This window comes from Giraffa tippelskirchi, chromosome X (assembly GCF_054371585.1).
Source record: "Giraffa tippelskirchi isolate mGirTip1 chromosome X, T2T-mGirTip1v1.2.pri, whole genome shotgun sequence".
Taxonomy (NCBI): Eukaryota; Metazoa; Chordata; class Mammalia; order Artiodactyla; family Giraffidae; genus Giraffa; species Giraffa tippelskirchi.
The window spans coordinates 88,884,625-88,911,886 of record NC_137289.1 but is presented as its reverse complement, the minus strand read 5'-3'; the positions used below and the strand labels follow the sequence as shown (position 1 = coordinate 88,911,886).

At 42.9% G+C, this 27,262-nt stretch overlaps 3 protein-coding genes across 4 annotated transcripts in view; 1 reads left to right on the top strand and 2 right to left on the bottom strand.

The window, feature by feature from the left end:
• Positions 1-27,262, bottom strand: part of PDZD11 (PDZ domain containing 11) — a 79,521-nt gene that overhangs the window by 22,915 nt on the left and 29,344 nt on the right. The window lies entirely within an intron of this gene.
• Positions 3,867-9,935, top strand: AWAT1 (acyl-CoA wax alcohol acyltransferase 1). The gene is made up of 7 exons (XM_081565322.1): positions 3,867-3,942; positions 4,830-4,937; positions 5,212-5,282; positions 6,154-6,358; positions 7,055-7,226; positions 9,355-9,554; positions 9,781-9,935. Exons 1-7 carry the CDS (start codon positions 3,867-3,869, stop codon positions 9,933-9,935), a joined length of 987 nt encoding a protein of 328 aa, XP_081421448.1.
• P2RY4 (pyrimidinergic receptor P2Y4) lies at positions 22,178-26,965 on the bottom strand. Its single transcript, XM_081566337.1, has 3 exons — positions 26,690-26,965; positions 25,052-26,186; positions 22,178-22,750 (listed from the first exon to the last, which is right to left on the bottom strand). The coding sequence occupies exons 1-2, from the start codon at positions 26,797-26,799 to the stop codon at positions 25,082-25,084; spliced, it is 1,215 nt and encodes a 404-aa protein (XP_081422463.1). The 5' UTR covers positions 26,800-26,965; the 3' UTR covers positions 22,178-22,750; positions 25,052-25,081.

Here is a 27,262-nt window from a genome sequence, read left to right as displayed (position 1 = left end):
AAGCCTATGTGCCACAAATTCTGAGCCTATGCTCCAGGGTCTGGGAGCTGCAACTACTGAAGCCCTCGCACCTACAGCCTGTGCTGTGCAACAAGAGAGAAGCCCAAGCACTGCAACAAAGAGTTTCCCTCACTGACTGCAACTAAAGAAAGCCCACACACAGCAACAAAGACCCACCACAACCAAAAATAAATTAATTTTAAAGAAACAGTACAGAGAATATGATTCTGTTTTGATTAAGAAATTATACATAATAACTAACATTTATTGAGCTTTAAATATGACCATATAAACAAACAAGGAACTGAAGAAAATGCCTTACATTAATTACTTACCCTCCTGACAAACCGACGGTATCAGTAGGTATTATACTCACCTTTTACAGATGAGGAAACTGAGGCACTAAAGAGTTAAGTAATTGGTCATAGTTCCGTTAAGTGGCAGAGCTGAGATACAGATATGTTGGACTCAAGAGCCTAAACTCTTCACAGTGACACAATATTTATCTCTATATTCATACAGGAAAAAGTCAAGAAAGAGAGATACCAGGATAAGAACAGTTAACAGTTGATATTTTTGGATTGTGAGGTTATGAGTGACTTTTGTTTCCCTTATGTTTTCTTGTATAGTGTGAAATGTTTAGTAATTACATGGATTATTTTTATAATCAGGGAAAATAATAAATCAATTTCCATTTTGAAAAAAAGCAAATAAACCATTGTTTCTAACCTGTAAGCAGCAAACCACTGTGGATAGGTGAGGGTGAGGGGACTAACTTATTATTACAAGGGTTCTGGAAATTCCTATATGGCCCAAGCACTGTCTAGAATGAATAAAAAATATGCTTACACATATGTTTTTTTTTTCAAATGTCCTGATGTATACTGTCATGATGTATAGCCATAGTGCTGTCATTTGTTTTGTATATATATATATCTCTCAATCAATGGATGTTAAACATACTACTATTATTATGTGGAAGTCCATGATATTGTAAACATTAAAATAGGAAAATAAAGGATGTGATCTAGTACTAAAAGGAAAAATATATGTACACATCTACTCTCTGTAGCTTGAGTGTCTTCTCAACAACTTACCTCCTTTTGGCGGGAGGATAAAAGCGAAAAACTAAAAATGCACAAATTATTAAAAGTTAACCCAGGAAGAGTCCTGAAGAAGATAACTTACAAGGATGAGAGGGCATGGACAGGGAGTTGATGTTGGCCTAGAAAATTCTGTTCTGGAAAGACAGAACGCTAATCTCCCCTATGTTGCCAGGAGCTAGTCCTCATCCCCAAGTACAGGGATGTCAACAAGGATTGCAGGAGATGCTGCAATACCTGAATGCTCAAGCTTGCTCTAGGGCAAGGCTGATGTTCAATTAGCAGGTAGAGCTGAAGTGGGAACAGTCCTCCAGGTAAAGTATGCAGGTAAAGTATGCAGAACTCTGTCTTTTGCCAAACTGACTCAAAGGTCAGCACTTGCCTTCCTTCTCTCATTCTTCTTATTTTGCAACGTGTCCCTTGTCCTCTATTTCTATATAACCTTTTGTCCCCCCGACTCATAACCCAGGACACACTCCTCCATAGGATTCCTATGATCTCATTACCCATAAGAAATCACAGACCTCAAATGAAGATACTCATTCACTGTTCATTTAATACTGAGGGCCTAGGACTTTCCAGACATTATGGGCAGATGCACTAAAAAATAAGATATGGTCCCTACCCCTTTAGAAGCATACCAACTCTAGGAGTGAAAATCAAATGAAAACAAAACACCAATAATTCAATTTATTTCAGCAGGCATGAAATTATAACAAGGTAAGAGATGAAAATCAGAAAGAAGAATGAGGGCTTTGCTGCCCCCCTTGCTTTGGCCTGTATGTGGTGATCACCTATGCACCAGGCTTAACACCCTCACTCCTGCTCCTGGGAGCTGATTCTGAGGTCTGGAAGACTAGCTTACTCCAAGGGAAATAGTCTTTGACAGGTCAATGGCAGGGGGTAAAGGAAAATAGGAAGTAGGATTGTTCTGTATTAAAAATAAATGAAGATCTTGCTGAAGGGCTCAAACCTGAGTCTGATCCAGTGTTTGAATCCAGCTGCCAATCTAGGGGAAATACAGACACACAGCAAGCAGAGTCTAGACTGTGGGAGATTCTCTAGGTCAAAATGGTCAGGAAAAGAAATGGATGGACGGGGAAACTGGAAACTAAAACAGACTTAAACTCTTACAAAATGCCAAGGTCGTAAAAGACAAGGAAAGACCAAGAAACCACCATAGATTGGAGACTAGAGAGACATGATGACTAAATACAACGTGGGACCTGATGACACCCTGAAACAGAAATGGACATTAGTAGAAAAAACTAGTGCAATTCGAATAAAGTCTGGAGTTAACAATAATGTTCCAGTATTGGTTTCCTAGCTCTGATAACTATATAGAAGATGGTAACACAAGAGGAAGATGGGTAAAGGGCATAGGGAACTTTGCAACTCTATCAATCTAAAATTATTCCCAAATAAAAAGTTTTAAAAAGAGAGAACCTAAGGCACATAATATTTTTTGTAATGGACAGGACTAAACTATGGTAATTAGGGAAGAGTGTTTGGGTAATAAAACCATGGAAAGGCAAGGGAAAGGTTTTTCTAAATGTCAAAGATAATGGTTACTTTGGGAGGAGGAAGAGGGTTGTGATTGTAATGGGGCATGTGAGAGGCTTCTGGGGTGGGTGAAAAACATCTATTTCTTGACCTAATGGTGGTTGCAAGGTATTTGTCTTATAATAATTCATTAAGTCATACATTTGTTTTAGAATGCAAGAAATTTTCATCTTTGTGTTCATGTTTCATGGTCATCTTCAACAACTATTAACATTTTGTCATACTTGTTTAATCTATCTCCTCATTTTTTTCTTGGAGTATTTTAAAAGCAATTCTAAGACATCTGGGCATCTGTATCTGGGTTTTACAATGAAAAATTAAAGAGAGAGACATAACATCCAAATATAATCAGCGGACCTTGTTCAGATCCTGATTCAAATTAACTACCTATAAAAAGACATTTGAATGTGGACTGGATAATAGATATTAATAGAGGAGTATTAATTTTGTTAATGGTGATAATGGTATTTCTTATTAAAGAAAACATCCAAATTTTTGTAGATGCATAGTGAAATTTAGGGGTGAAATGACATGATGTCTTAGAGTTGCTTTAAAATGCTCCAAGAAAAAAAGTGGGGAGATAGATGAAACAAGGATGATAAAATGTTAACAGTTGTTGAAGATGAACATGAAACATGAATACAAAGATGAAAATTTCTTGCATTCTCTAGTTTTGTGTGTATGTGGAAATCTTTATAATAGAAAATTGTAAAAGAGGGACACCCCCAGACCAGGCTGTCTCGGGGCAACAGCTCCAATAGACACTTAGCTCCAGGTGCTCTCCAACTCCACAAACCCACAGTGCTCCCTTCCCACTAGCCATCTCTCTGAGGTCACAACTCCTACAATCTCAGAGTAACCTGTGATGGGAGGGGTGTTCCCCTTCTCTGGACCTCTGGGTCACTAGGACTAGATAACAGCCTTTCTCACATTTTCTCCACCCTGATGTCCTAATAATCTCAGGAAAGAGAGTCAAAGGGCAAATGGGCAGGGCCCAGGGACTGTTAGGACTGTCCTTATACTCCAGGGCCTGCCCACTTCAGTGGGTGGTAGGTATGGGGCAGGACAAAGAACGGACAGGGCAGGTGAAAATCCTCATAATCATATGTGTTCGCTACTGAGCGAGCTTCCAGAGGCTAGTGGCACCTTGGGTTGGAACACGGTTCTGGGATCTTCACTTCCTTCAGGCTCCTGGGCACAATGCCTTGTTTTAAGCAGCCTAAGCACTTCCAGAGTCTGGTACTTCTGCACTGGCCCCTGAGCTACCTTGGCATATGTGAGTACTGATCCAAGAGAGCATGGCAAGCAGCCACAATCACAGGCCAGGACCAGATCTGGGGCAATGTTTATGCTCACGGGAAGTCTCATCTCTGGTCAAGGAGTCTTGAGTTCCCTGAGTGCCCTGAGAAGGAAAAGATAGAACCTCGGAGGCAGTAAAGACAGGTGGAGTGGGGGAGGTAGAACAGAGTCATGATACTTCTGAGCAGATCTAGCTAATTTCAGCCCCTCCTTAACCCTCACTACCTGGAGAGGAGAAATGAGGCCCATGGAATAGGATGATACATCCGTAATCTTAGGGTAGCATGGGGGGTGGGACAGAAGCATTAGCATTCAAGACAGAAAAGTACAACCTGTGTTTGAACCATTGGATTTTTCCATTCTGGGAGGGGAGTGGCAATAGCAGGGTTGGGGTGGAAGGGGAGACAGAGATAATGGAAGGAATGGTGAACAGGCAAGAATAGACGGCTGCAGATGCTGTATGCAAGGAGTATGGAGAGCTATTGATACTATATGGGCAAGGGAGGGTGAGCTAGTGGTTGAACAAGCATTCAAGGGTGAGGAATAGGGAGAGAAACAGGAGACGAGGGGAATGACAGTGTATTAATGGAAGCAGTGGGTGAAAAGCTGGTAGCAGGCAGGGAACAGGAGTAGGGGGATGGTGAGCAGGCAGGTGGACAGAGATGAGAGGTAAGCAAAGAAATAGGGCTGGTGTGTATGGTAGATGAAAGAGGGAAAGTTTGAAGGACAGATGGACAGGCAGGAGCTGGATTGTGCAGAAGGCCAGGACCAGGGGCTTGGAGAGTTTGGAGGGCTCTTAATAGGGCTGGACATGGTCAAGTTCTGCTGGCAGCACAAATTTGGTCTGATCTGCTCCCTTATCAGTTTGGATCTTGCAGCCATTGGCCATTTACCTACTGTTTACATCCTGGTGGCCACTACCAGCCCTTTACTTTGCCTGGTTTCTCCTGGACTGGAAGACCCCAGAGCAAGGTAAGACTCATGGACCTAGAAATAACAGGATTTAAGAACGTTCCATCTCAACCTGTAACCAAGGAGTTCCACTTACCATGCCACAGGCCTCTCATACAAGTTCTTGGAGCCACAGGAGAGGAGCTGGGCCAGCCAGGACCATCCTGAGGTCTCTTCCTTTTCCACTTCCCTAGCAGAGCCACAGTCCTTCCAGGCTGCTAGGGAAGTGCTGGGTGAGTGAGAGGGCTGGGATTGGCACACACAGACACATCCCCTACTGGTATTTCTATCTCAGGTGGCAGGCGATCGGCCTGGGTAAGGAACTGGTGTGCCTGGACCCACATCAGGGACTATTTTCCCATTTCCGTAAGTGTCTCTTCCCCAGCATCCCTCACCGTTCCCCAAATACTAGGCATTGATGCTAAATGACTAGGGCTGTCCATAAGGAAAGTGAGCATCTCAGAGAAGTCTCAGTGCAGGATAGACAGACTTCAGGGTCCAACATTGCTACTGGGCATTTGCCACACTGCTAATACACTTTGGATGTCCTGGTAGGCATGACCTACCAGATGATGCAAGCAGAAACACAAGTACAGTTCAGATCAGTTTAACAAACACTGATTTAAAACCTACTCTATACCACATAGTTTGGGGTAAAGAGAAGTGAGCAGGATGCAGTCCTCTGCCATTAAAAAAAGTTCACATCCAATGGAGAGGACAGATGAGTACATATTCATGGTTTGGTACAAGGTACACAAGTAGTTCATATGAGGTGTAAGGAAAGGCTTCATAAACAAAGTGATATCTAAGCTGGTTTTCAAAGTTCAGTAAACTAGCACTGGTAGGGAGTTGGGGGAGAAAATACCAGGAAGAGGTTCTAGAAATGTACTGCTATGCTGCTCCTCTGTGCACTCTTTGGAGTAAATAAGAGATACTGCCAAGATTTTTGCCAACCTTTTTCATATAATAGCACTCACAGAAAATGATCCCATGCCTAAAGGGCGGAGACTGCTTTCCAGCCACAGGCAAGGAGCCCAGCAGTTGTAGGTGCCTCCGATCCTACTGGTATCCCAGAGGGCGAGGAGTCAGATATCTTGACCTCCTCAAAGCCACTCCTGGCCTCTCTGTTGAAAAGTTCTGCTTTAGAGAGTTCCCTGAACCCTCTAAGGCATCTTCACCCTTGCTTTCTCGTGTGATCTCATTTCATCACCTTTGACATTTCTCTCTGTGGCTGCAGATCCTGAAGACTAAAGATCTATCACCTGAGCACAACTATCTCATGGGAGTTCACCCCCACGGCCTCTTGACCTTCGGCGCCTTCTGTAACTTCTGCACTGAGGCCACAGGCTTCTCGAAGATCTTTCCAGGCATCACTCCCCATCTGGCCACGCTGTCCTGGTTCTTCAAGATCCCCTTTATTAGGGACTACCTCATGGCCAAAGGTGCTTCTGACCATACTTACTAGAGCTTCTGGCCCATCTCCCCACTTGGAAATACACCTTTTTAAGCCCCACCCCTCCTTCTCAGCCCCCTCTCATCCCGGACTCCTGCCATCATAGCACAGTAGTTAAAAAGCATATGTTGTAGAGCAAACTGCCTGGGGTCGAATCCTGGCTGTGCCACTTACTGTGTGGTCTTGGCAAGCTGCTGAACCTCCACTGGTCTCAGTTTCCTCATCTGTAAAGTGGTGCTGATGATAATAGTCTAACCTCAGATGTGGCGTGATGATTAAATGAGACAATACAAGTAAAACACCCAAGATAGCACCTGCCAAAGAGTATGTGCTCCATAAATAATAGCTGTTGCTATTAGTGACAATCCAGGAAAAGAAAAGGGTAGAATTACAGCTGGGGATTTAGAAAGTCTTTCTGGTTTTCCCACTGAAAACCATCCTACCATAGTTTTGACCCAGTGCCTCCTGTGAACTGGAAATATTGCCTCAAAGTGAAATGTGCTGCATTTGCTTGTCTTAGCCCTCTCTTCTCCACACCCTTTGTTCCGTTCATTGATTCTCCTTCTGGGTCCCATGGGAAAGGAGGGCACACAAGCAAGTGAGTCAAGCAGAGGGTATTCCCCCTCAGCCATTCTCCCCTCTCTTGATCCTTTTGCTCCTCTCTCTGCTCCTTGGCTCTCCTCAGGTGTGTGCTCTGTGAGTCAGCCAGCTATTGACTACCTGCTGAGCCATGGCACTGGCAACCTTGTGGGCATTGTAATTGGAGGAGTGGGAGAGGCCCTGCAGAGTGTACCCAACACCACCACGCTCATCCTCCAGAAGCGCAAGGGCTTTGTGCGCATGGCACTCCAGCACGGGTAGGTGTCCCTCCCTGGGCAGAGGTGGGTGGCCTCTGAGCAGCATGACCTGGTAGGCGATGCCAAGATGAATCAGACATGAGTCTTACCCTCATAAAACTTACAAGCGAGTGGAAGAGATGACTGTAGAATTTCAAAGAGACTTAGGTTATCTACTCCCTTGGAGCTAGCTGGACCAGTTCCCAGAAAGCCAACCAGAGATCCAGATTCATTATCAGGGGGCTTGGCTAGGGCTTACCTAAGACATAGATGATGCCCACATCATCTCTAGCAACATTGATATCTATATCTGTTAATGGTAAGTGCAAGAAGCAGTACATTATGGTGAGTATGCATGTAGGGTCTGGAGTCAGGAGCCCTAATTTCAAACTCTGGCCCCACAGCTTACTGTGAATTCTGGAATAGGTTATCCAGCCATTCTGAGCCTTGCTACTTTCCTCTTCATCATGTGGCTACTAACAGTTGTACCTGTTTCATAGGATTATTATGGGGTTTAAATGAGTTTATCCACATTAAACACCTACCATGTGCCCAGCATACAGTAAGAGATATACGTTAACCACCCTGCTGTGCATGCTAAGTTGCTCTAGTCGTGTCTCACTCTTTGCAACCCTATGGACTGGGGCCCGCCACGCTCCTCTGCCCATGGGATTTTACAGGTGAGAATACTGGAGTAAGTTGCCATTCCCTTCTCCAGGAGGTCTTCCTGACCCAGAGAGCGAACCATTGTCTTCTGTATTGCAGGCAGTTTCTTTACCACTGAGCCACCAGGGAAGCCCCACTTCAGTTAGTGACCAACTCTTTGGGACCCTATGGACTATAACCTGCCAGGCTCCTCTGTTCATGGGATTCTCCAGGCAAGAATACTGGAGTGGGTTGCCATGCTCTCCTTCAGGGGATCTTCCTGACCCAGGGATCAAACCCGAGTCTCCTGCATCAAGGGTAAAGAGAGGAAGTAAAGAGCAGGAGGGACTTCCCAGGTGGAGCTAGTGTTAGAGAACCTGCCTGCTAATGCACGAGACATAAGAGACCTGGGTTCGATCCCTGGGTCAGAAAGATCCCCTGGAGAAGGAAATGGCAACCCACTCCAGTATTCTCACCTGTGAAATCCCTTGGACAGAGGAGCCTAGCGGGCTACGGTCCATAGGTCACACAGAGTTGGACACAACCGAAGCGACTTAGTAGGCACGCAAAGAGTAGGAGTCCTAGGCTAGAGCTGTGGGGGCTCCATCATGTCAGCATGCCAGTTCACTGGACACAGGGACAACTGTCCTATAACAGCCTCACAGAAGAGGGGAAGTACTTCTTCTAAGGACCTTGTTGGAGTGGCCTGTTTGTCAGTTTTGAGCATAATGTGGTGGAGAGAGCTCTGAGCTGGGAGGAAAGAGACCTAGGTTCTAGTTCAGCTCCTGCCACTCACTGAATGCCTATATGACCTTCCCCCTCCTGAACCTGGGCTTCTAGAGCTGTAGAAAAAAGAAAATAACCCCTCAGTGTGTTTTTCCACTGTCTCTGCTGTGAGGAACCAGAAAAGGTAACATATGCCAAAACACTAAGAGATCGCTGATAGTAATTCACAAAGATTTGTGTAAGAGAGACTGTGTTCTCGCTACTCTCACAGGAAGACATAAGGAGCCTGCTTTTCTATGTAGGGCTCTGTCAGGGTGGATTCCCATGGCCTATGAGAGGGAAACAATTTTGCTCTATTCTCCAGACCTAGGACAGAACACCTTATGCACAGTCCTTGCAGGCAAGAGGCACCTCAAACATATACATACACATCTGTGCCAAACCATTGTCTTTTACTCTGTGCTTCCTACTAGTGGAAATAGATATTCCCCTTCAGGACACCTCCTGGAAGTTTTTCTTTATGCATTGTGGGTTCCTGTGGATTTCTGCCCCCATATCTTGTCCTTGTGATCCTGGCCCATAGAGAGTATTCTCACTGGCCTTGAAAATTTCAGGAAAAGAGATACTAAATACAGGAGCCATATTCGGTGCAAGAAGAAATGTTTTACACCACAGGGATTTTATAATAGATGGGAGCCTGGCCAGGAACAAAAGTTCTTGCTGGGGGGGTTCTCCACCCCAGGCTGTGTTTGGGAAATAAATCAGGGTTTTCCTACAGGGCTCATCTGGTCCCCACCTACACTTTTGGAGAAACTGAGGTGTATGATCAGGTGCTGTTCCATAAGGACAGCTATATGTACAAGTTCCAGAGCTACTTCCGCCAGATATTTGGTTTCTATTTTTGCATCTTCTATGGACGAGGCTTCCGCCAAGGCTCCATTGGGCTCCTGCCATACCCGCTGCCTATCGTCACTGTGGGTGAGTCCTGCTCTCAGCCCCTAGGCTAGCTCAGCTTTTCCTCAACCTCAACCTCAGGTCTTCCCAATCTCTGCACCCCCCACCACCAAAGAAGAGGACAACCTAGGGGGAGAAGTTGGGAGCTGACTTGGGATGTGAAAGGATTGGGCCCAGGGAAGGAGAAGGAGGTTAAAGAAAGAAAAGATTCTAACACTTGACCCTTCTCTTTTCCCATCTTTCTTGGCAGTGGGGGAGCCTCTGCCTCTGCCCAAAATCGAAAAACCAAGCCAGGAGATGGTGGACAAATACCACGCCCTCTATATGAAGGCCCTGGCCAAACTGTTTGATCAGCACAAGACCCAGTACGGTTGCCCAGAGACCCAAAAGCTGCTTTTCCTGTGACTGAAGGGGCAGTGTGCCCAACACCACAAGCCTGGGAGAAGAGATTCATTAACTGCCAACCAAAAGAGGGGAAAAGGGAGAAGCCAGAGGGCTGTGTGTGGTAGGGGAGGGCACTAGGAATTCCTTCCTTGCTACAGAGCCCTTGCAGTCTTCCTCCCTGAATTGCTTCACTGAGTCACTCCTTTAGGCCTGCCCCCTGCCCTGCCCCCTGTCCTGTCCCCTACCAGATTTCCTCTCTGAGCCCAACCCGCCAGGGACTGAAGGACTCAAATGTTAGCCAGGCAGCCTGAGTAACCACCACTATGGTTGTTGTTGTTGTGCTAATGCATTTTTAAATTAAGGTATATTTACTTACCATCAATTTAACCCATTTAAAGTGTAAAATTCAGTGGCATTTAGTATACTCAAAGTTGTACAACTACTATCACTATCTCATTTTAGAACATTTTTCTGCAACCCCCCAAAAGAAACCCAGTACACATTAGCAGTCACTTCCCATTCTCTCATCCCCAGCCCCTGGCAACCACTAATCTACTTTCTGTCTCTAGGGATTTGCCAATTCTGGACTTTTTATATAAATGGAATCATAGAATACGTGATCTTTTGTGATTGGCTTCTTTCTCTTAGCATGATGTTTTCAAGGTTCATCCATGTTGTAGCATGTATCAGTACGTCATTCTTTTTATGATTGAATAAATATTTTATTGTACCTATACACTGCATTTTTTATCCATTCACCAACTGATGGACTTTGGGTTATTTCCAATTTGGGGCTATTATGAATAATGCTGGTATAAACATTCACATACAAGCTTTTGTGTGGTAATCATCTGTCTCCAAATATGTCCTTTCCTTATGTCCATACCACTGAGCTAACAAGCACATCTTTCAGGTAGGTAGATTGAAGGTATTTTACTCAGGATTACATTTCAATTGGCAGAGGCATTTCACATAGGTTACGATGTCCTCTGACACCGTAATCCCAAGGTATTTGCAACCATTTCCTCTTTTTTATGGCTGAATAATATTTTATTGTCTGTGTATGTGTGCATCACATCTTCTTTATCTATTCATCTGACGATGGATAATTAGATTGTTCTCATGTCTTGACCATTGTGGATAATAATACTGCAAAGAACATGATGATGCAGATATCTCTTTGAGATAGTGTTTTCATTTCCTTCAGATATATAGCCAAACATACAATTGCTGGATCATATTGGGGTTATATTTTTAATTTTTTTTTGGAAAAATCTCCATACTGTCTTCCACTGGCTGTACCAATTTACATTTCCATCAACAGTGCACAAGGGTTCCCTTTTCTCCACATTCTCACCAACACTTGTTATCTCGTGTCTTTTTGATAATAATCATCCTGACAGGTGTGAGATGATATCTCATTTTGGTTTGGATTTGCATTTCCCTGATGATTAGTGACGTAGAGCATATTCTTATGTACCTGTTGGCCACTTGCATGTCTTTTCTGGAAAAATATCTATTCAAATCCTCTGCCAATTTTAATATCAGATATTTGTTTTTTACTGCTGTTGAGTTGTAAGAGTTTCTAAATGGTCTTTTTAAAAAACTCTTTATTGAGTTTGTTACAATAGTGCTTCTGTTTTATGTTTTTTGGCCTCAAGGCATATGGGATCTTAGATCCTTGACTAGGGATTTAACCCACAACCCCTGCATTGGAAGGTGAAGTTTTAACCACTGGACCAGGAAAGTCCCTCTAAATGGTCTTTTAACTTTTCAGCCTTTGCTATATTTTTAAATCTGTCTTTTGTTGGTTTCCTTGTGAAGGAAGAGATATCTGTGTTTTTATACACTCTTAAAATTCTCAGTATACAGCCTTAAGCTGTATTAATGAGCAAAACAAGTTATTACACTTTCTTTTCATGCACATGCATAACACTCATATATTTGAATTCAAAAATGCTGTTTTTAAAATTGTTTATTTAAACTAAAATACAAAACAAAAACAATTCACCCATTTCTCCCATCTACCCCGATCCCACCTCTGGCCACAGCCAATCTGTTCTCTGTATCTATGAGTTTGGGTGTATGTATGCATTTATAGATTCCACATACAAGAAATATCATTAGTATTTGTCTTTCCCTGTCTCACTTATTTTACTAAGCAGAATGCCCTCAAGGTCTTTCCATGTTGTCACAAATAGCAAGATTTCGTTCTTTTTTATGGCTTAGTAATATTCCATTGTTTGTGTGTATTTCACAATTTCTTTATCCAATCATCCATCGATGAACACTTAAGTTGTTCCCAAATTTTGGCTATTCAAATAATGCTACTATGAACATGAAGGTGGCATACATCTTTTTTGAGTTAGTGTTTTTTGTTTCTTCAGATAAATACCCAGAAGTGGAATTGCTGGGTAATATGGCAGTTTCATTTTAATTTTTTTGAGAACTCTCCATACTACTTTCCATAGTGGCTGCACCAATTTATATTCCCACCAAGGGCTCTCTTTTCTCTACAACCTCACCAACACTTGTCATTTCTAGTCATTTTGATAACACCCATTCTAACGGGTGTGAGGTGGTATATCACTGTGGTTTTTATTTGCATTTCTGATGATTAGTGATACAGAGCATATTTTCATGTACCTGTTGACCATTCAATGTCTTCTCTGGGAAAATATTCAGATCTTCTGCCCATTTTTTAATTGGTTTGTTTGGCTTTTTGCTATTGAGTCATAGGAGTTCTTTATATATTTTAGATATTAGCCCCCTATCAGATATATGATTTGCAAATATTTTCTCCCATTCAGTAGGTTGCCTTTTTGTTTTGTTGATGGCTTTCTTTGCTATGCAGAACTTTTTTAGTTTGATGTGATCCTACATGTTTATTTTTGCTTTTGTTGTCTTTGCTTTTGATGTCAAAGTCAAAAAATCATCACCAAGACCTATGACACAGAGGTTACCACATTTATTTTCTTTTAGGAGTTTCACAGTTTAGGTCTTATGCTCAAATCTTTAATCCATTTTGAGTTAGTTTTTGTGTAGGGTGTAAGATAGTGGTACAGTTTCATTCTTTTGCATGTGGCTGTTCAATTATCCCAACACCATTTATTGAAGAAACTCTCCTTTCCCTGTTGTATATTCTTGACTCCTTTGTCATAAATTAATTGATCATATATATGCAGGTTTATTTCTGGGCTCTCTATGCTGTTCCATTGATTTGTGCATCTGTTTTTATGCTAATATGATACTGTCTTATTATAACTCTGTATATAGTTTGAAATCAGGGAGAATGATGACTCCAGTTTTGTTCTTCTTTCTCAAGGTTGCTTTGGTTATTCAAGTTTTTAATGTTTCCATACAAATTTTGGGATTGTTCATTCTATTTCTGTGGGAAAAAATGCCATTGGAATTTTGTTAACGATTGCATTAATCTGTACACTGCTTTGGATAGAAAGGAAATTTTAAAAATTTAATTTTTTCAATCCATGAGCATGGAATAACTTTACATTTATTTGTGTCTTCTTTAATGTCTTGTATTTTTTGATATGCAGATCTGGTTAAAATTATTCCTAAGTATTTTATTCTTCTTGATGCAATTACAAATGGGATTTTCTCCCTTAAATTTTCTTTCTGATAGTTTATTATTAGTATGTAGAAATGCAACAGATTTCTGTGTACTGATTGTCTATCCTGCAACTTTACTGAATTCATTTATTAATTCTAACAGTTTTTTAATGAAGTCTTTAGCATTTTTTATACATAGCATCATCATCTGCAAAAGTGATAGTTTTACTTATTTTCCAACTTGCATACCTTTTATTTCTTTTTCTAGTCTAAATGCTTTGACAAAGACTTCCAATACTATATAATAAAACTGGTGAGAGTGAGGATCCTTGTCTTATTTCTCTTATTAGAGGAAAAGCTTTCACTTTATCTAAGAATTCAGAACAAGTTGCTTCTGAATCAATTGCTGACTGTTCTATTTTTCTGCTATCTTTTCACGTGGCAGGTTAGTCCTTGCCTACTCTGAGGCTGGATCTTCCTTGAAAACCCTGATAGGTCTTCCTGGATATCTCAGACATTCACTCATTCATTCACATGATTCAGCAGTATTTATTGATCATCCATTATCTGCTAGGCAGTGGGAGCAAATAAGTCAGACACTTACTCTGTCCTTAAGAAACTTAGTCTACTGGATGAATATTCAAATGAAGTTTATAATTATTAATGTTGACTTGTTATGTAGCAAGTATTCTCACACACAGACTGTATAAAGCTTTGCACATGAAAGAGAAGTGATGATGTCAGGTTACAACAGAATGTATACAATGAGTACAAGACAACTGGAGGAATTTAAATTGTTGAGTTTCAGATTCATTAGGTTCTTGGTTTTCCAAAAAGTTGCTTAAGTCAATAATAAATATGACAAAACATTATATACTGTTAATCTTGCTTTTGTAACTCTGAGTTCTTTCAGAAAGGAGTTTAATGTGTTATAAAAGGTCAGTGTGGGAAAGTCAGTTTTTAAATCAGAAATAAACTAAGCAGTATGTAACAGACCCTGCTCATATGCTACCCAATACCCATCGTCCCCAGTCTTTCTCACACGGAGAACTTCAACCTTGTTTGGGGCAGCAATAAATCCAACTTCCTATACACATAGCTCAAAGTGGTCACATGACCTACCCCTGGCCAATGAAATTTAAGCAGAAGTCAACTGGGTGGGGTTCTAGAAGGGCTATTTCTTTTCTAATAAAGAAAAACAGTTTAGTTTACCAGACCCTTTAGACTTTTGCCTTATGCTCTTTCGTCCTGCGTAGAACACGGATAAGATGGTTGGAAGTTGAGCGACCATTTTTACAACCATAAGGATGAAAAACACACACCTCAAAGAGGGTGAAGCAGGAAGCTATGTTGATCACCTTGAGCAGATGCACCCACCCTTGGACTGCCTACCTTGGATTTTTTTGGTTAAAAAAAAACACCTATTTTATCGAGCTACCACTATAGAGTTTCTGTTACATGCAGCCAAATGCAGTCCTAACTGATACACTGTATCTGAAAAGGGAAAGATTTGTGGGAAAATATTTAACATTTTATTAGGAGAAGAAGTGTTTTCTTTTTCATTGGAAAGTAATGAGATTTTCTGAAAAAGAAAACTAGTTTCCTTTTTTTGGTCTGTATTTGCCCATGGTGGAAAGCAAGACAGCTAAGAGAGTAGGAGACACAAGCTAACTCCTTTTCTCTGATCAAGTGGGATCAAGATATTAGAGTTCCCTTATGAGAGCAATGTCCCCTAAAATGTGTCTTTGCATAGTTCTTGAGATGTACCACAGGAAAAGAAAGAAAGAAAAATTTCCTTGGTCATAAGTCTGGTAGATATTGCATCTAGAACCCCTTCTTCTTATAAATCCACAGTGGGCATTATAATGTTAAAGACTCTGATAAATCCTGTAGTAAAGAAAGCTGCTTAACATTTTTAAACTCAATCCCTTAAAAACTTAGTTACAGGACTTCCCTGGTGGTCCAGTGGTTAAGAGTCCACCTGCCAGTGCAGGGGACATGGGTTCAATCCCTGGTCCAGGAAGATTCCACTTGCCACAGGGCAACGAAGCCCATGAGCTGCAACTACTAAGCCCACATGCCACAACTACCGAAGCCCGCGAGGCCTACAGCTTGTGTTCCACAACAAGAGAAGCCATCACAATGAGAAGCTTGTGCACTACAATTAGAGAACGTCCATGTGCAGCAATGAAGACCCAGCACAATGAAAAATTAATTAATTTTTAAAAACTTTGTAACACCTATTACTATCCGAGAACATGTACTTTGGGAAACTGCAGTAGATAAATGAATAAAAACAAAGACTTGTAGAATCAAACTAACCTAAATCCTCAAAGAACCAGTACAATGGCTGCCTTTTGGAAAGGAATCCAGCAAGAGTCAGAGTGGGTAAGAAAAAATGTTTAATTCACATTGGAAGTGAAAGGTTATTGGTATAGTAAAGGGAATGGGGCTTGCAGTGAGCAATAAGCTAAATATTAGTAAAAAGTACACTTGTTGAGCAGGTGCCAGCAGCACAAATTCACCTGAGAGGTCATTAGTTGACTTTTCTCTTGAGTTTTCTAAGTACCTCTGGTTTCTCCCTCCCATCAGTAGATCCAAGAGCATGACCAGGGCCTCAAGCTGTGGTACAAAATTAACCGTGATAACCAGTCAGCCCCAAGTAGGATTTCATTTTCTTTCTCTTGGAGAGTTCCCATGACCCAGATAACCATGATGGTATGATCACTCACCTAGAGTCAGACATCTTGGAGAGCTCAGTCAAGTGGGCCTTAAGAAGCATCACTACAAACAAAGCTAGTGGAGGTGATGCAATTCCAGTTGAGCTATTTCAAATCCTAAAAGATGATGCTGTGAAAGTGCTGCATTCAATATGCCAGCAAATTTGGAAAACTCAGCGGTGGCTACAGGACTGGAAAAGGTAAGTTTTCATTCCAATCCCAAAGAAAGCAATGCCAAAGAATGCTCAAACTACCGCACAATTGCACTCATCTCACACACTAGCAAAGTAATGCTCAAAATTCTCCAAGCAAGGCTTCAACAGTATGTGAACCATGAACTTCCAGATATTCAAGCTGGATTTAGAAAAGGCAGAGGAACCAGAGATCAAATCGCCAACATCCATTGGATCATTGAAAAATCAAGAGAGTTCTAGAAAAACATTTACTTCTGCTTCATTGACTATGCCAAAGCCTTTGACTGTGTGGATCACAATAAACTGTGGAAAATTCTTCAAGGTATGGGAATACCAGACCACCTGACATGCCTCCTGAGAAATCTGTATGCAGGTCAAGAAGCAACAGTTAGAACCGGACATGGAACAACAGACTGGTTCCAAATAGGGAAAGGAGTACGTCAAGGCTGTCTATTGTCACCCTGCTTATTTAACTAATACGCAGAGTACACCATGAGAAACGCTGGGCTGGATGAAGCACAAGCTGGAATGAAGATTGCCGGGAGAAATATCAATAACCTCAGATATGCAGATGACACCACCCTTGTGGCAGAAAGCGAAGAACTAAAGAGCCTCTTGATGAAAGTGAAAGAGGAGAGCGAACAAGTTGGCTTAAAGCTCAACATTCAGAAAACTAAGATCATGGCATCTGATTCCGTCACTTCATGGCAAATAAATGGGGAAACAGTGGAAACAGTGACAGACTTTATTTTGGGGGGGGGCTCCAAAATCACTGCAGATGGTGACTGCAGCCATAAAATTAAAAGACGCTTGCTCCTTGTAAGAAAAGTTATGACCAACCTAGACAGCATATTAAAAAGCAGGGACATTACTTTGACAACAAAGGTCTGTCTAGTCAAGGCTATGGTTTTTCCAGTAGTCGTGTATGGATGTGAGAGTTGGACTATAAAGAAAGCTGAGCACCACTAAGAACTGATGCTTTTGAACTGTGGTGTTGGAGAAGACTATTGAGAGTCCCTTGGACTGCAAAGAGATCAAACCAGCCAATCCTCAAGGAAATTAGTCCCGAATATTCATTGGAAGGACTGATGCTGAAGCTGAAACTCCAATACTTTGGCCACCTGATGTGAAGAACTGACTCATTTTAAAAGACCCTGATACTGGGAAAGATAGAAGGCAGGAGGAGAAGGGGATGACAGAGGATGAGATGGTTGGATGGCATCACTGACTCAATGAACATGAATTTGAGCAAGCTCCAGGAGGTGGTGAAGGACAGGGAAGCCTGGCATGCTGCAGTCCATGGGGTTGCAGAGTCAGACACAACTGAGCAACTGAACAACAAAAACAATAATGTACACTTTGACTCAATAAGGAATAATTCACCTTCTTCCCACTTTGTGACCAAATACATAAGCTCTGGAAATAAAAAATATACCAAGGTATCCATGTAGACAGACTCACTCTTTGGTTTTAGTCAAGTATTTTTGCACTTCCTTTTGGTGACAAGTCATATCTCAGTTCACATTGGAAATATCAGTTCTGTAGGTTATGGCAAGTAACCCATTGAATGAATTGTTCTGAAATCTTTGGAAAGAGGTAAAGGCACCTAGGAACTCAAAGGGAGGGGGCAGTATACATGCATGTAAACAGATCATGATTACAAAAGCTATTTGAGGTTGGTCTCTTTAGTTAATTTCATTGGCTAATATATTTTGTATACATAGATCCAGGTTGATAGAGAATCACTTGTTTGTTATTACCTTTCTGAATATCTCATCCTCCCTGAACTCTCTTAGGCATTTGACACCATTGCTTACTTTCTTAATCTTTCTTTTTTCCTTTCATTCAAAGGATAACTTTTATAAGTCCTTTTTGGGTAGAAACTCCCTTCTCCCTTGATACAATGCCACAGTCCCAATCTGTTTCATACCAATCCATCACTATAGTAGTCATCTGTCAGTGATCAGTTCTTAGCCTTCTGCTTCTCACACTCAGGGATTCATTCTTGTCATGAACTTAACTATCACTTCTAAGTAGCATCAAATTCATATCTAGAATTCTGGTTCTTTGTCCAGCTACACTAAAGTTGAGAATTTTGAGAAAGGGTTTCCACCCATAGGAACTGTAAATGATATTTTTTCATCCATTACTCCATTGGCACTTCATAACAGCCTTGCCAAATAGATATTACTATCTCCAGTTTATCAGTGAGGAAACTAAAAGCTCAGAGAGATTAAGTAACATGTCCAAGATCATGCATCTAATGAGAAGTAAATGAAGGATTCAAAGTTAACATCTGGTTATCTAACTAAAATTGTTTCCTCTACTATTCCTCATCACCTCATTCACCAAGACAATGAGTTTCACATGAATGAGACAGAAGAGGCCCTAGGTGAAGCATTTAGCATAACCAGTTAGGGACTGTGCAATGCTATAGTAGAAAATGTGGGGAAAGCAAAAACTCAGATTCACAAACTTCTCCTCTCCACATCCACAGTACTCTTACAGGTAGGCCAAGCAGTGAGTAGCCAGTGTTAGTAGGATGTGAGACATCCTGGAGAGGCCTCAGTTCAGTTCAGCTGCTCAGTCATGTCCAACTCTTTGACCCTATGGACTGCAGCATGCCAGGCCTCCCTGTCCATCACCAACTCTCAGAGTTTACTCAAACTCATGTCCATTGAGTCAGTGATCTCATCCTCTGTCATCCCCTTCTCCTCCCACCTTCAATCTTTCCCAGCATCAGGGTCTTTTCAAATGAGTCAGCTCTTCATGTCAGGTGGCCAAAGTATTAGAGTTTCAGCTTCAACACCAGTCCTTCCAATGAATATTCAGGACTGACTTCCTTTAGGATGGAGTGGTTGGATCTCTTTGCAGTTCAAGGGACTCTCAATAGTCTTCTCAAACACCACAGTTCAAAAGCATTAATTCTTCAGTGCTCAGCTTTCTTTATAGAAAGAAATATTATTTGGCCCTGTTCTTTACTTGGGGCCAAACTATGGTGGAGGTAATGAAGATAATGGCAACCTCCTTCAAAAGGTCCCACGCACGCACTGCTACACTCAGTGCCCCCAACCCTGCAGCAGGCCACCGCCAACCAATGCCTCCGCCAGAGACTCCTGGACACTCACGAGCAAGTCTGGGTCAGTCTCTTGTGGGGTCACTGCTCCTTTCTCCTGGGTCCTGGTGCACACAAGGTTCTGTTTGTGCCATCCAAAAGTCTGTTTCCCCAGTCCTGTGTAAGTTCTGGCAGCTCTATGGTGAGGTTAATGGCAACCTCTTCCAAGAGGGCTTATGCCATGCACAGGTCTGCTGCACCCAGAGCCCCTGCCCCTGCAGCAGTCCACTGCTGACAGGCCTGCTTTCCTTCAAAGTATCTTTCCAATGCCCTCTAACCTCCACTACTCCTGAAGTGCTCCTGGATCTTCAGACTCCTTGGTCTGTGGCCTCTTAGCATGGAAATATTCTCAGAAGAAGAAATATTAAGCTAAATTACTGACATGTAATCATACTACAAATATTTATTAAGCACATGGGATGATAAAATAACAAACAATTATATTTTCTTAGCTCCCTAGATTCACAGAGTCTTGCCATAATCTGGAATACCTAAAGCTGAGATTACGATCCTCATTTTACAGATGATGAAACTGGCTCAGAGAGTCTGAATGACTCACCCAAGTGACACACCTGATTCCCACTTTCATAACCAGGGCTCCAACTTAGTTCTTTGATCTTTAGTTCTATGCTCTTTCCTTTCTATCACAGGTAGGAACTCAAAACAAACACACATAAAGGGTTAAATAACAATTCAAGATAGTAGTATAAGCAATATCAAAAGACAATATAAGTGCCAAATGACTGATATAGGCAATAATTACTGTATGAGTGACCAGGAAGGTCACTGTACAAAAGAGTCAGCAGAGAGGTCCTCAAAGAGGAAGTGGGACTTAAGCTTGGTCTTGGGTGTACATGCTAAGTTACTTCAGTCGTGTCCAACTCTTTGCAACACTATGAACCATAGCCAGCCAGGCTCCTCTGTCCATGGGATTCTCCAGGCAAGAATACTGGAGCGGGTTGCCATTTCCTTCTCCAAGTGATCTTCCTGACCCAGGGATCAAACCCATGTCTCTTAAGTCTCCTGCCCTGAAAGGCAGGTTCTTTACTACTAGTGCCACCTGGGGCCTTGGACACTGGGTAGGAAAAAGACAGTGGGAAACAAAGGGAGGGCATTCAAGAGTGTGGGAAAGGAAGAATAAAAGTGGAGATGTAAGAAAGTGGAGGTCATATTTGGAAAAAAAATAATGAGATCAAAATAGCTAGAGAAGAGAGATTTGTACTGGGAAAGAATGGAAAATAAGACTGAAAAAGGCATTCTTGAATTTCTTCTTCTGTGTGTGTTTTTGTTTTTTGACAAAGCACAATCTTTATTCAGTGGCCCAAGAATGGAGAGATGGTAACTAACTTCACAGATCACCTTCTCACACACCTGGCAAGAGGGATTTAATTTTTAAGAGTAAAAACAAAGAGAGGAGAAGTGAAGCTAATGATGAGGAGGCATATGCACTAGCACTCTTGAATTTCTGACAAAAGAATTTCAACTTGCCTTGTAGACAATGGGGAACCATGAAAGAGTTTTGAGTGAGAGAGTGAAATTATGAAAGCAGTTTGGGGGCCAATTAATCTGGCAATATGCACTGTATATATCACGCGAGGAGAGATTAGAGGTAAGGAAGACCAGCTGGGAGGCAGTGACAGTCCGGGAGAAAGGGACAAGAGCCAGTATTAGAATGGCAGCGTGTGTGCTCAATCATGTCACAAAGCTCAGACTCTTTGTGACCCCGTGGACTGGAGCCCACCAGGATCCTCTGTCCATGGAACTTTCCAAACAAGAATACTGGAATGGGATGCCATTTCCTACTCCAGGGGATCTTCTCGACCCAGGGATCGAACAAGCATCTCTTGCGTCTCCTGCACTGGCAGGTAGATTCTTTACCACTGCACTCACTTGGGAAGCCCCAGAATGGTAGCACTGGAACCATAAAGTCACCTAAGCTTGAAAACATTCAGGCAACTCTGACTCTTTGCCCTCCCTATTTCATGAGATTCAGACATTTCTTCCCCCATCAGGTCAATTACAATTGGCCTTCTTTTATAGAATGGTAGCACTGGAACCATAAAGGAAACAGGGAGGGCAAAGAGTCAAAGTTGCCTGTGTATTCTCAAGCCTAGGTGACTTGAGAAAAGAAGATGCCATAAACACAAATGAGCAAGACGAGTTGGGAAACTGGTTTAGGGAGTTTAGTTTTTGACAATTTGGGTTGGAAGTAACAATGGAAGATCCAAGTGAAATTGTCCAGTGGGCAACTGAAGACATAAAGATGGAGCTTGGGAGAAAGGTCAGACCTGGAACTGAGTTGGCCTGGTGTAATGGAAGGAGCTCTGGAATTTTGGGGCCCTCAGGCCTAGTCTCTGCTCTGCCCCTAACTTACTAAGTCATGAGCAAGTCATATCTCAGGACCCGTTTCCTCCTTTGTAAAGTGAAGCAGTGCCCAGGCCCTAGAAGATTTCCAAGGTACTCTCAAGGACTATGAGTCAACTGAATTGTATTCACATGCATATATGCTCTCTCCAAGAGAAAAATCAAAGCTCACATGAGGGGAGGGGATTAAATAATCCCCAAATGCTCTGACTATGACAGATTTTGGAACTCTGTTCACTTAGGGAAAGAGCAGCAAGCAAAGAGAAGAAGTAATAAGAGTGAGAAAAGTAGGAAGAGAGAATATTTTTTCTTTTTTAACACTTTTATTGAGATGTAGTTTATTTACTATAGAATTCACCATCTCTATGTATACAATTCAATAGTTTTTATTATATTCACAAGGTTGCAAATTACCAGAGAGAAATTTTAAAGCAAGGAGATAAAATAAGGAACTAAAGTTAAAAGTATTACAATAAATGGAAGAAATAGTTACATCAAATATGACTAAGGGTTAACACGTAAGTCAAATAAAGAATACATTTAGCTAGAAAAGAATGCCACTAAGATATTAATTCAAGAAGGATATGAACAGACAATTCACCCAAGAGAAAATGCAAATAGTGAACATGTGGGAAAGTGTTCAATACCATGAGTAGTCAAAGAAATGAAATGTTCCTTTGTAATCAAAGAAAAGACAGTTAAATATTTAAGCCATCCAAAAAGATTTCTTATAAAGTCCAATGCCAGGGCTGCAAGGGAACTGGAACACTCACGTGTCATTGTGATGTTGAAAATTTGTGCCGTCCTTTGGGAAATCAAGCTCTATGAAACCACTCATGCTCTTTGATCTGGTAATTCCACCCCTGGGAACTTGTCCTAGGAAGAGAATTACAAAGAAGGAAAAAGCTATATGCGTTAAAATATTCAAAGCACAGAAAAATTGGGAGTTCCCTAAATGAACAATAATAGGAGAATAGTCAAATAAAATATGATCTACTGATGGATGGAATTTTATGTCATCATTGAAATGATGAATATGAAAGACTGTAACACAAGGAGAGCATTTGCAATAAAAATTTTTTTTAAAAAGAATTTAAAAATATATGTACACTGATTGCATTTAAATATATACATACATATATATATGTACACATACATATTATATAAACCAGAGAAGTATGGAACATGGAAAAATGAAAAGAATTGTCTAGGGTTGTGAAGTAGAGGTGAATATTTTTTTTCAAATTTTTATTTAATATTGTCATGCTGTTGCTGTTTAGTTGCTGAGTCTTGTCTGACTCTTTTGCAACCTCATGGACTGTAGCCAGCCAGGCTCCTCTGTCCATGGGATTTTCCAGGCAAGAATACTGAAGTGGGTTGCCATTTCCTCCTCCAGGGGATCTTCCTGATTCAGGGATCAGTGGAATTTTTTAATGTGGCTTTTATAAAAAAGTTTTAAAGTAGGTATGCAACAGGGTTAAGCAAAGCAGAAAAGTCAAAGGGGATGAAGGCAGAGAAAAGAACCTTAAAGGTTTTTCCTTATGAGCCAATTTGTGTTCTAGGTACAGAAAGTATAGGAAGGAAACCAGATCCAGAGAGTTAGGGGATGACTTTGTGGTGAGGAAATGGGATTCATGGTACTCTTTCCAGAAATTTGACAGTGAAATTAATAAGATGAATAGAATTTTTTTAAAGACAAAATGAAATCTGTTACAGAAGAGACTGAAAGTGATGAAGAAGGACAAAGGAAAAGGAAAGCGGGCCTTGATACCTAGAGAGGAAGAGGGAGCCCTTAAAAGAATGCAAAAGGGGACTCAGGGACATTGGAGTCTTTTCTCTGCAGACCAGCCCTAATCTTACTCTCCACAGAGACCCCATAGAAGCCAGGAGACAAGTAAGGGATCAGAGTCAGGTCAGCAAGGGCAGGGCAAAAAGAAAGGAAGGCTGGAGTTTCAGAAGACCAAAGGGCTGGAAGGCAATTTACAGCAGATTCCTGGAAGTGTAAGCCTACCCTTCTCACAGAGGCCTGCCCAGAAATTCTTCCCATGGCTTGAGGGTTAGCTCCCCAAGTTTCACATCCCACCTCCACTCCTAGCAGCCTGTAAGCACAAAGATGGTGCTAGAGAGGAGCAACTGGATGGCAAACTCTGAAGGAAGTTGTCCTAGCCTTGCCCTGTCCTCGAAGTCCTAAAGCCTGATCTGAAAGAACTGGTGACAGATTTATCATTTATCTAGGACAGGAGCCAGAGAAAGGGGAGTGACCAGTGAAGAAGCAGCTGTGGGCCTCAGTCCCTGTCACCACCCCAATCTCTACACAAACCGGCTCCACCCTTTGGTGCTGGAATTTATGCCATAGACACGAGAGCTCCTCCCTCCTATTCTGAGCCATCTACTCTGCCTTTCATTAAGTTCAGGAGAGCGGTCAAATATGTTCTCAGCAAACATCATAAAGAAGGGCTAATCCCATTCCTGTTCCAAAGGCCATTATCAGCCTGGGTCCTGCTGATAAGGTCCCCACCCCATGAGAAGACTTCCCACCCCATGAGAGGGCTCCCTCTCTACATCGTGGCTACATACCATTCAACAGAGCCATGTCTCCAGCTGCATGTGGGGACCCTGGAAGGTAGGCTGTCTGGACTGTGCCCTAGTTCAGCGCCTGGGTAAGCAGGACTATCTTGTCTTCCAGGGGAAACAAGGGAGTGGGTGTGGGCGCTATATATGTCAAATCCCAGGCACTTGTGATATGCTGAGGCCCCCACTTCTTGATTCTGGCTATCACCGTCAAATAAGTCAGCCCAATCCTGAGATCACCCACTCCAGTTAAATGCTCTGGTCTGGCTAAAGGAATGCATGCTGTACAAGGAAACAGGGGGAGAGGGTGGGAGGAGAGATGGGGAAGATCTCCAGAAGTCATGTAGGACTAAGAAACAGGACCAGTGGCCCCAGGAAGGGGACAGAAACAAAGAGAAAGGAGTTGAGAAAGAAGAGTGGCTTCTAGTGTTTTGGGCTAAAAAGGAGAGGGCAACTGCAGGGTTTAGGACTGATAGGGTCACATGTGATTTCTCTGGCTCCTCCTAAACCTCAAGATGAGGGTCTCTCTCCAGAGCCCAGAGAAGAGGAGAAAGCAGCCAGATCGGGTGTCACTATTAGGTTCCCTCGCCTCTGCCCTGCACTCACCCCCTTTCTCCCACTTCCCAGGTTCCAATGTTACAAACTAGCTGCCCGAGGGGTGGGGCAGCCACCATCCTGGGGGGCGGCTGTCCACCTGCAGCTGCTGTCTTCAGGTAGGGACACCAGCACCAGAGAGGAGGCAGCCCTGGGGGGCCAGGGCCTGCTACCCCTGCAGAGTTGCTGGAGCTGACGGCGGTACTTTTCCCCAGTGAGCAAATACAGCACAGGATCCAGGCAGCTATTGGCACTGGCCAGAGGCCGAGTCACTTTGTAGACCAAGTTGACGATGTTCAGCACCCCGCAGTCAGCTTCCAACAGCCTTGCCATGTAATAAACTGTGCGGGTGATATGGAAAGGCACAAAGCAGACAGCAAAGACAGTCAGAACCACAGCGATGGTACGCAGAGAGCGCAGACGGGAAGATGACTGGGTGGCCCCTGGCAAGGGCCGATACAGGCGCTGGGCCATGAGTCCATAGCAGACAAGAGTGACCAGGCAGGGCACGCCAAAGAGCAGCCCCATGACTGCCGAACTGAAGTGCACATAATGGTCAAATTCCTCAGGCCGAGTGGTGTCATGGCACAGGATGGTGTCCCCCTTGGGGCTGGTGGTGACGAAGAACAGGTTGGGCACGAGACAGCCAGCTACGACCAACCAAACTGCCAGGCAGAGAAGGCCAGCAAGGCGTGGGCGGCCCCAGCGCAGTGCCTGCAGTGGGTGGCAGATGCCCAGGTAGCGGTGCACACTAATGCAGGTGAGGAAAAGAACACTGCAGTAGAGGTTCCAATAGAAGAGAAAGCGGATGAACTTGCAGAGCCCAGTGCCAAAGGGCCAGTGGTTGCGGGCTGCGTAATAGTAGACAAGAGTGGGCAGTGATAGGACATACAAAGTATCTGACAGGGCTAAGTGGAACATGTAGGTGGCTGTTGCATCCCACGGTCGGAGGCGAAAGAGGAAGAGCCAGATGGTCGGGACATTGAGGCCTAGGCCCAGCAGGAAGACAACAGCATAGGTCACGGGGAGCAGGATGAACTTGAACTCCTCGTTAAACTGGCAGTCCAGTTCCATCTCACTGTTGTCAGGATCTGAGTGGGCGCCTAAGGTTGTGAACAGCAAGGACTCTGTACTGGCCATGGTCCCCCTAGAGGCAAAAAGGGCAGAAGTGAGGGTAGCTGGATTTCCCTGGCCCCCTAGCCCTAACCTTGGGAAAGAAAGCAGAGAACGGGGAGGCAATGGTTGAGGCACAAGTTGGGGTTGAGAGGATGCATCTGGAGGTAACCTAGGCCAGCCTGGCTTCTTCCAGAGATCCCTTGGTCCAGCCCAGGGTAGCAGGCAGCACTGGGGCTCAGGAGGACAGTCAGTGGATTTGGGTTGTTCTTCTGCAGCTATGTTCTTCAGAGCTTAGCTGGCTGAAGGGAGCTGGGGCCTACCATGACCAGTGTGGGAAGATACCCAGACCCAAATTTTCTCCCGGCTCATCAGAAGAGTGACATCCCTGTGAAGAGGGCATCTCTCCACACAGTGACTTCTCTCCCCTGGTCCCAGTGTCTCTGTACTACAGTGATCTCTGATGCCTTCCCCCAGCCTGGGCCAGCCCAGAACCCCATTGCCACCCTTACCAAAGAAACTTGGCATGTCTCCTACCTGGTCCCCTTGAGGCTGAGCTCAGCTGACTCTGTCACCCTTCCCCTTGGCAGCCAGAGGGCATAACCAACAAGGCGGGGCTTGTACCTCCTCCCGTCCTGGGAAATCATTAGCGATAGCAAGGCCCATCAAGATTGGGAAACTGGGGCCTAGGGAGATTACTATTTAACAGCTTCTAAATGACAGTAGGAGAGAGTACACAAGGAAACGTCCAAGTTGACAGATGAAGAGCCAGGTCACTGGAGATAACCAAACCTGAAGGATGATCATAGAAATCTGTATGAGCAGAAAAATGGGAAATGAATGTTAACATGGATAACACATTGAAAGATTTTAGAAAATCGAAACTACTGATATAAATCTTAACTCCATGTGCATCTAATTATAAGAAATGTATATATAGCACTAACTACGCACAAGGCACTGTTCTAAATGCTTTATACTTATTAAGGGCTTCACAGGCTCTCTGAAGTAGGTATCATGATTATCCCTACTTTACTGATGAGAAAACTAAGGCACAGAGAATTGAAGTATTTAATTAGTCAAGATTTGAACCCAGGCAGGCCGGCTTTT

Coding starts and splice junctions, on each gene's coding strand:
- AWAT1 (XM_081565322.1), top strand. CDS start 3,867: ATGCCTTGTTTTAAGCAGCCTAAGCACTTCCAGAGTCTGGTACTTCTG. Junction 5,283..6,153: donor GGGACTATTTTCCCATTTCC/GTAAGTGTCTCT, acceptor CTGTGGCTGCAG/ATCCTGAAGACTAAAGATCT. Junction 7,227..9,354: donor CGCATGGCACTCCAGCACGG/GTAGGTGTCCCT, acceptor GTTTTCCTACAG/GGCTCATCTGGTCCCCACCT.
- P2RY4 (XM_081566337.1), bottom strand. CDS start 26,799: ATGATTTCCCAGGACGGGAGGAGGTACAAGCCCCGCCTTGTTGGTTAT. Junction 26,187..26,689: donor CTCAGCCTCAAGGGGACCAG/GTAGGAGACATG, acceptor TTTTGCCTCTAG/GGGGACCATGGCCAGTACAG.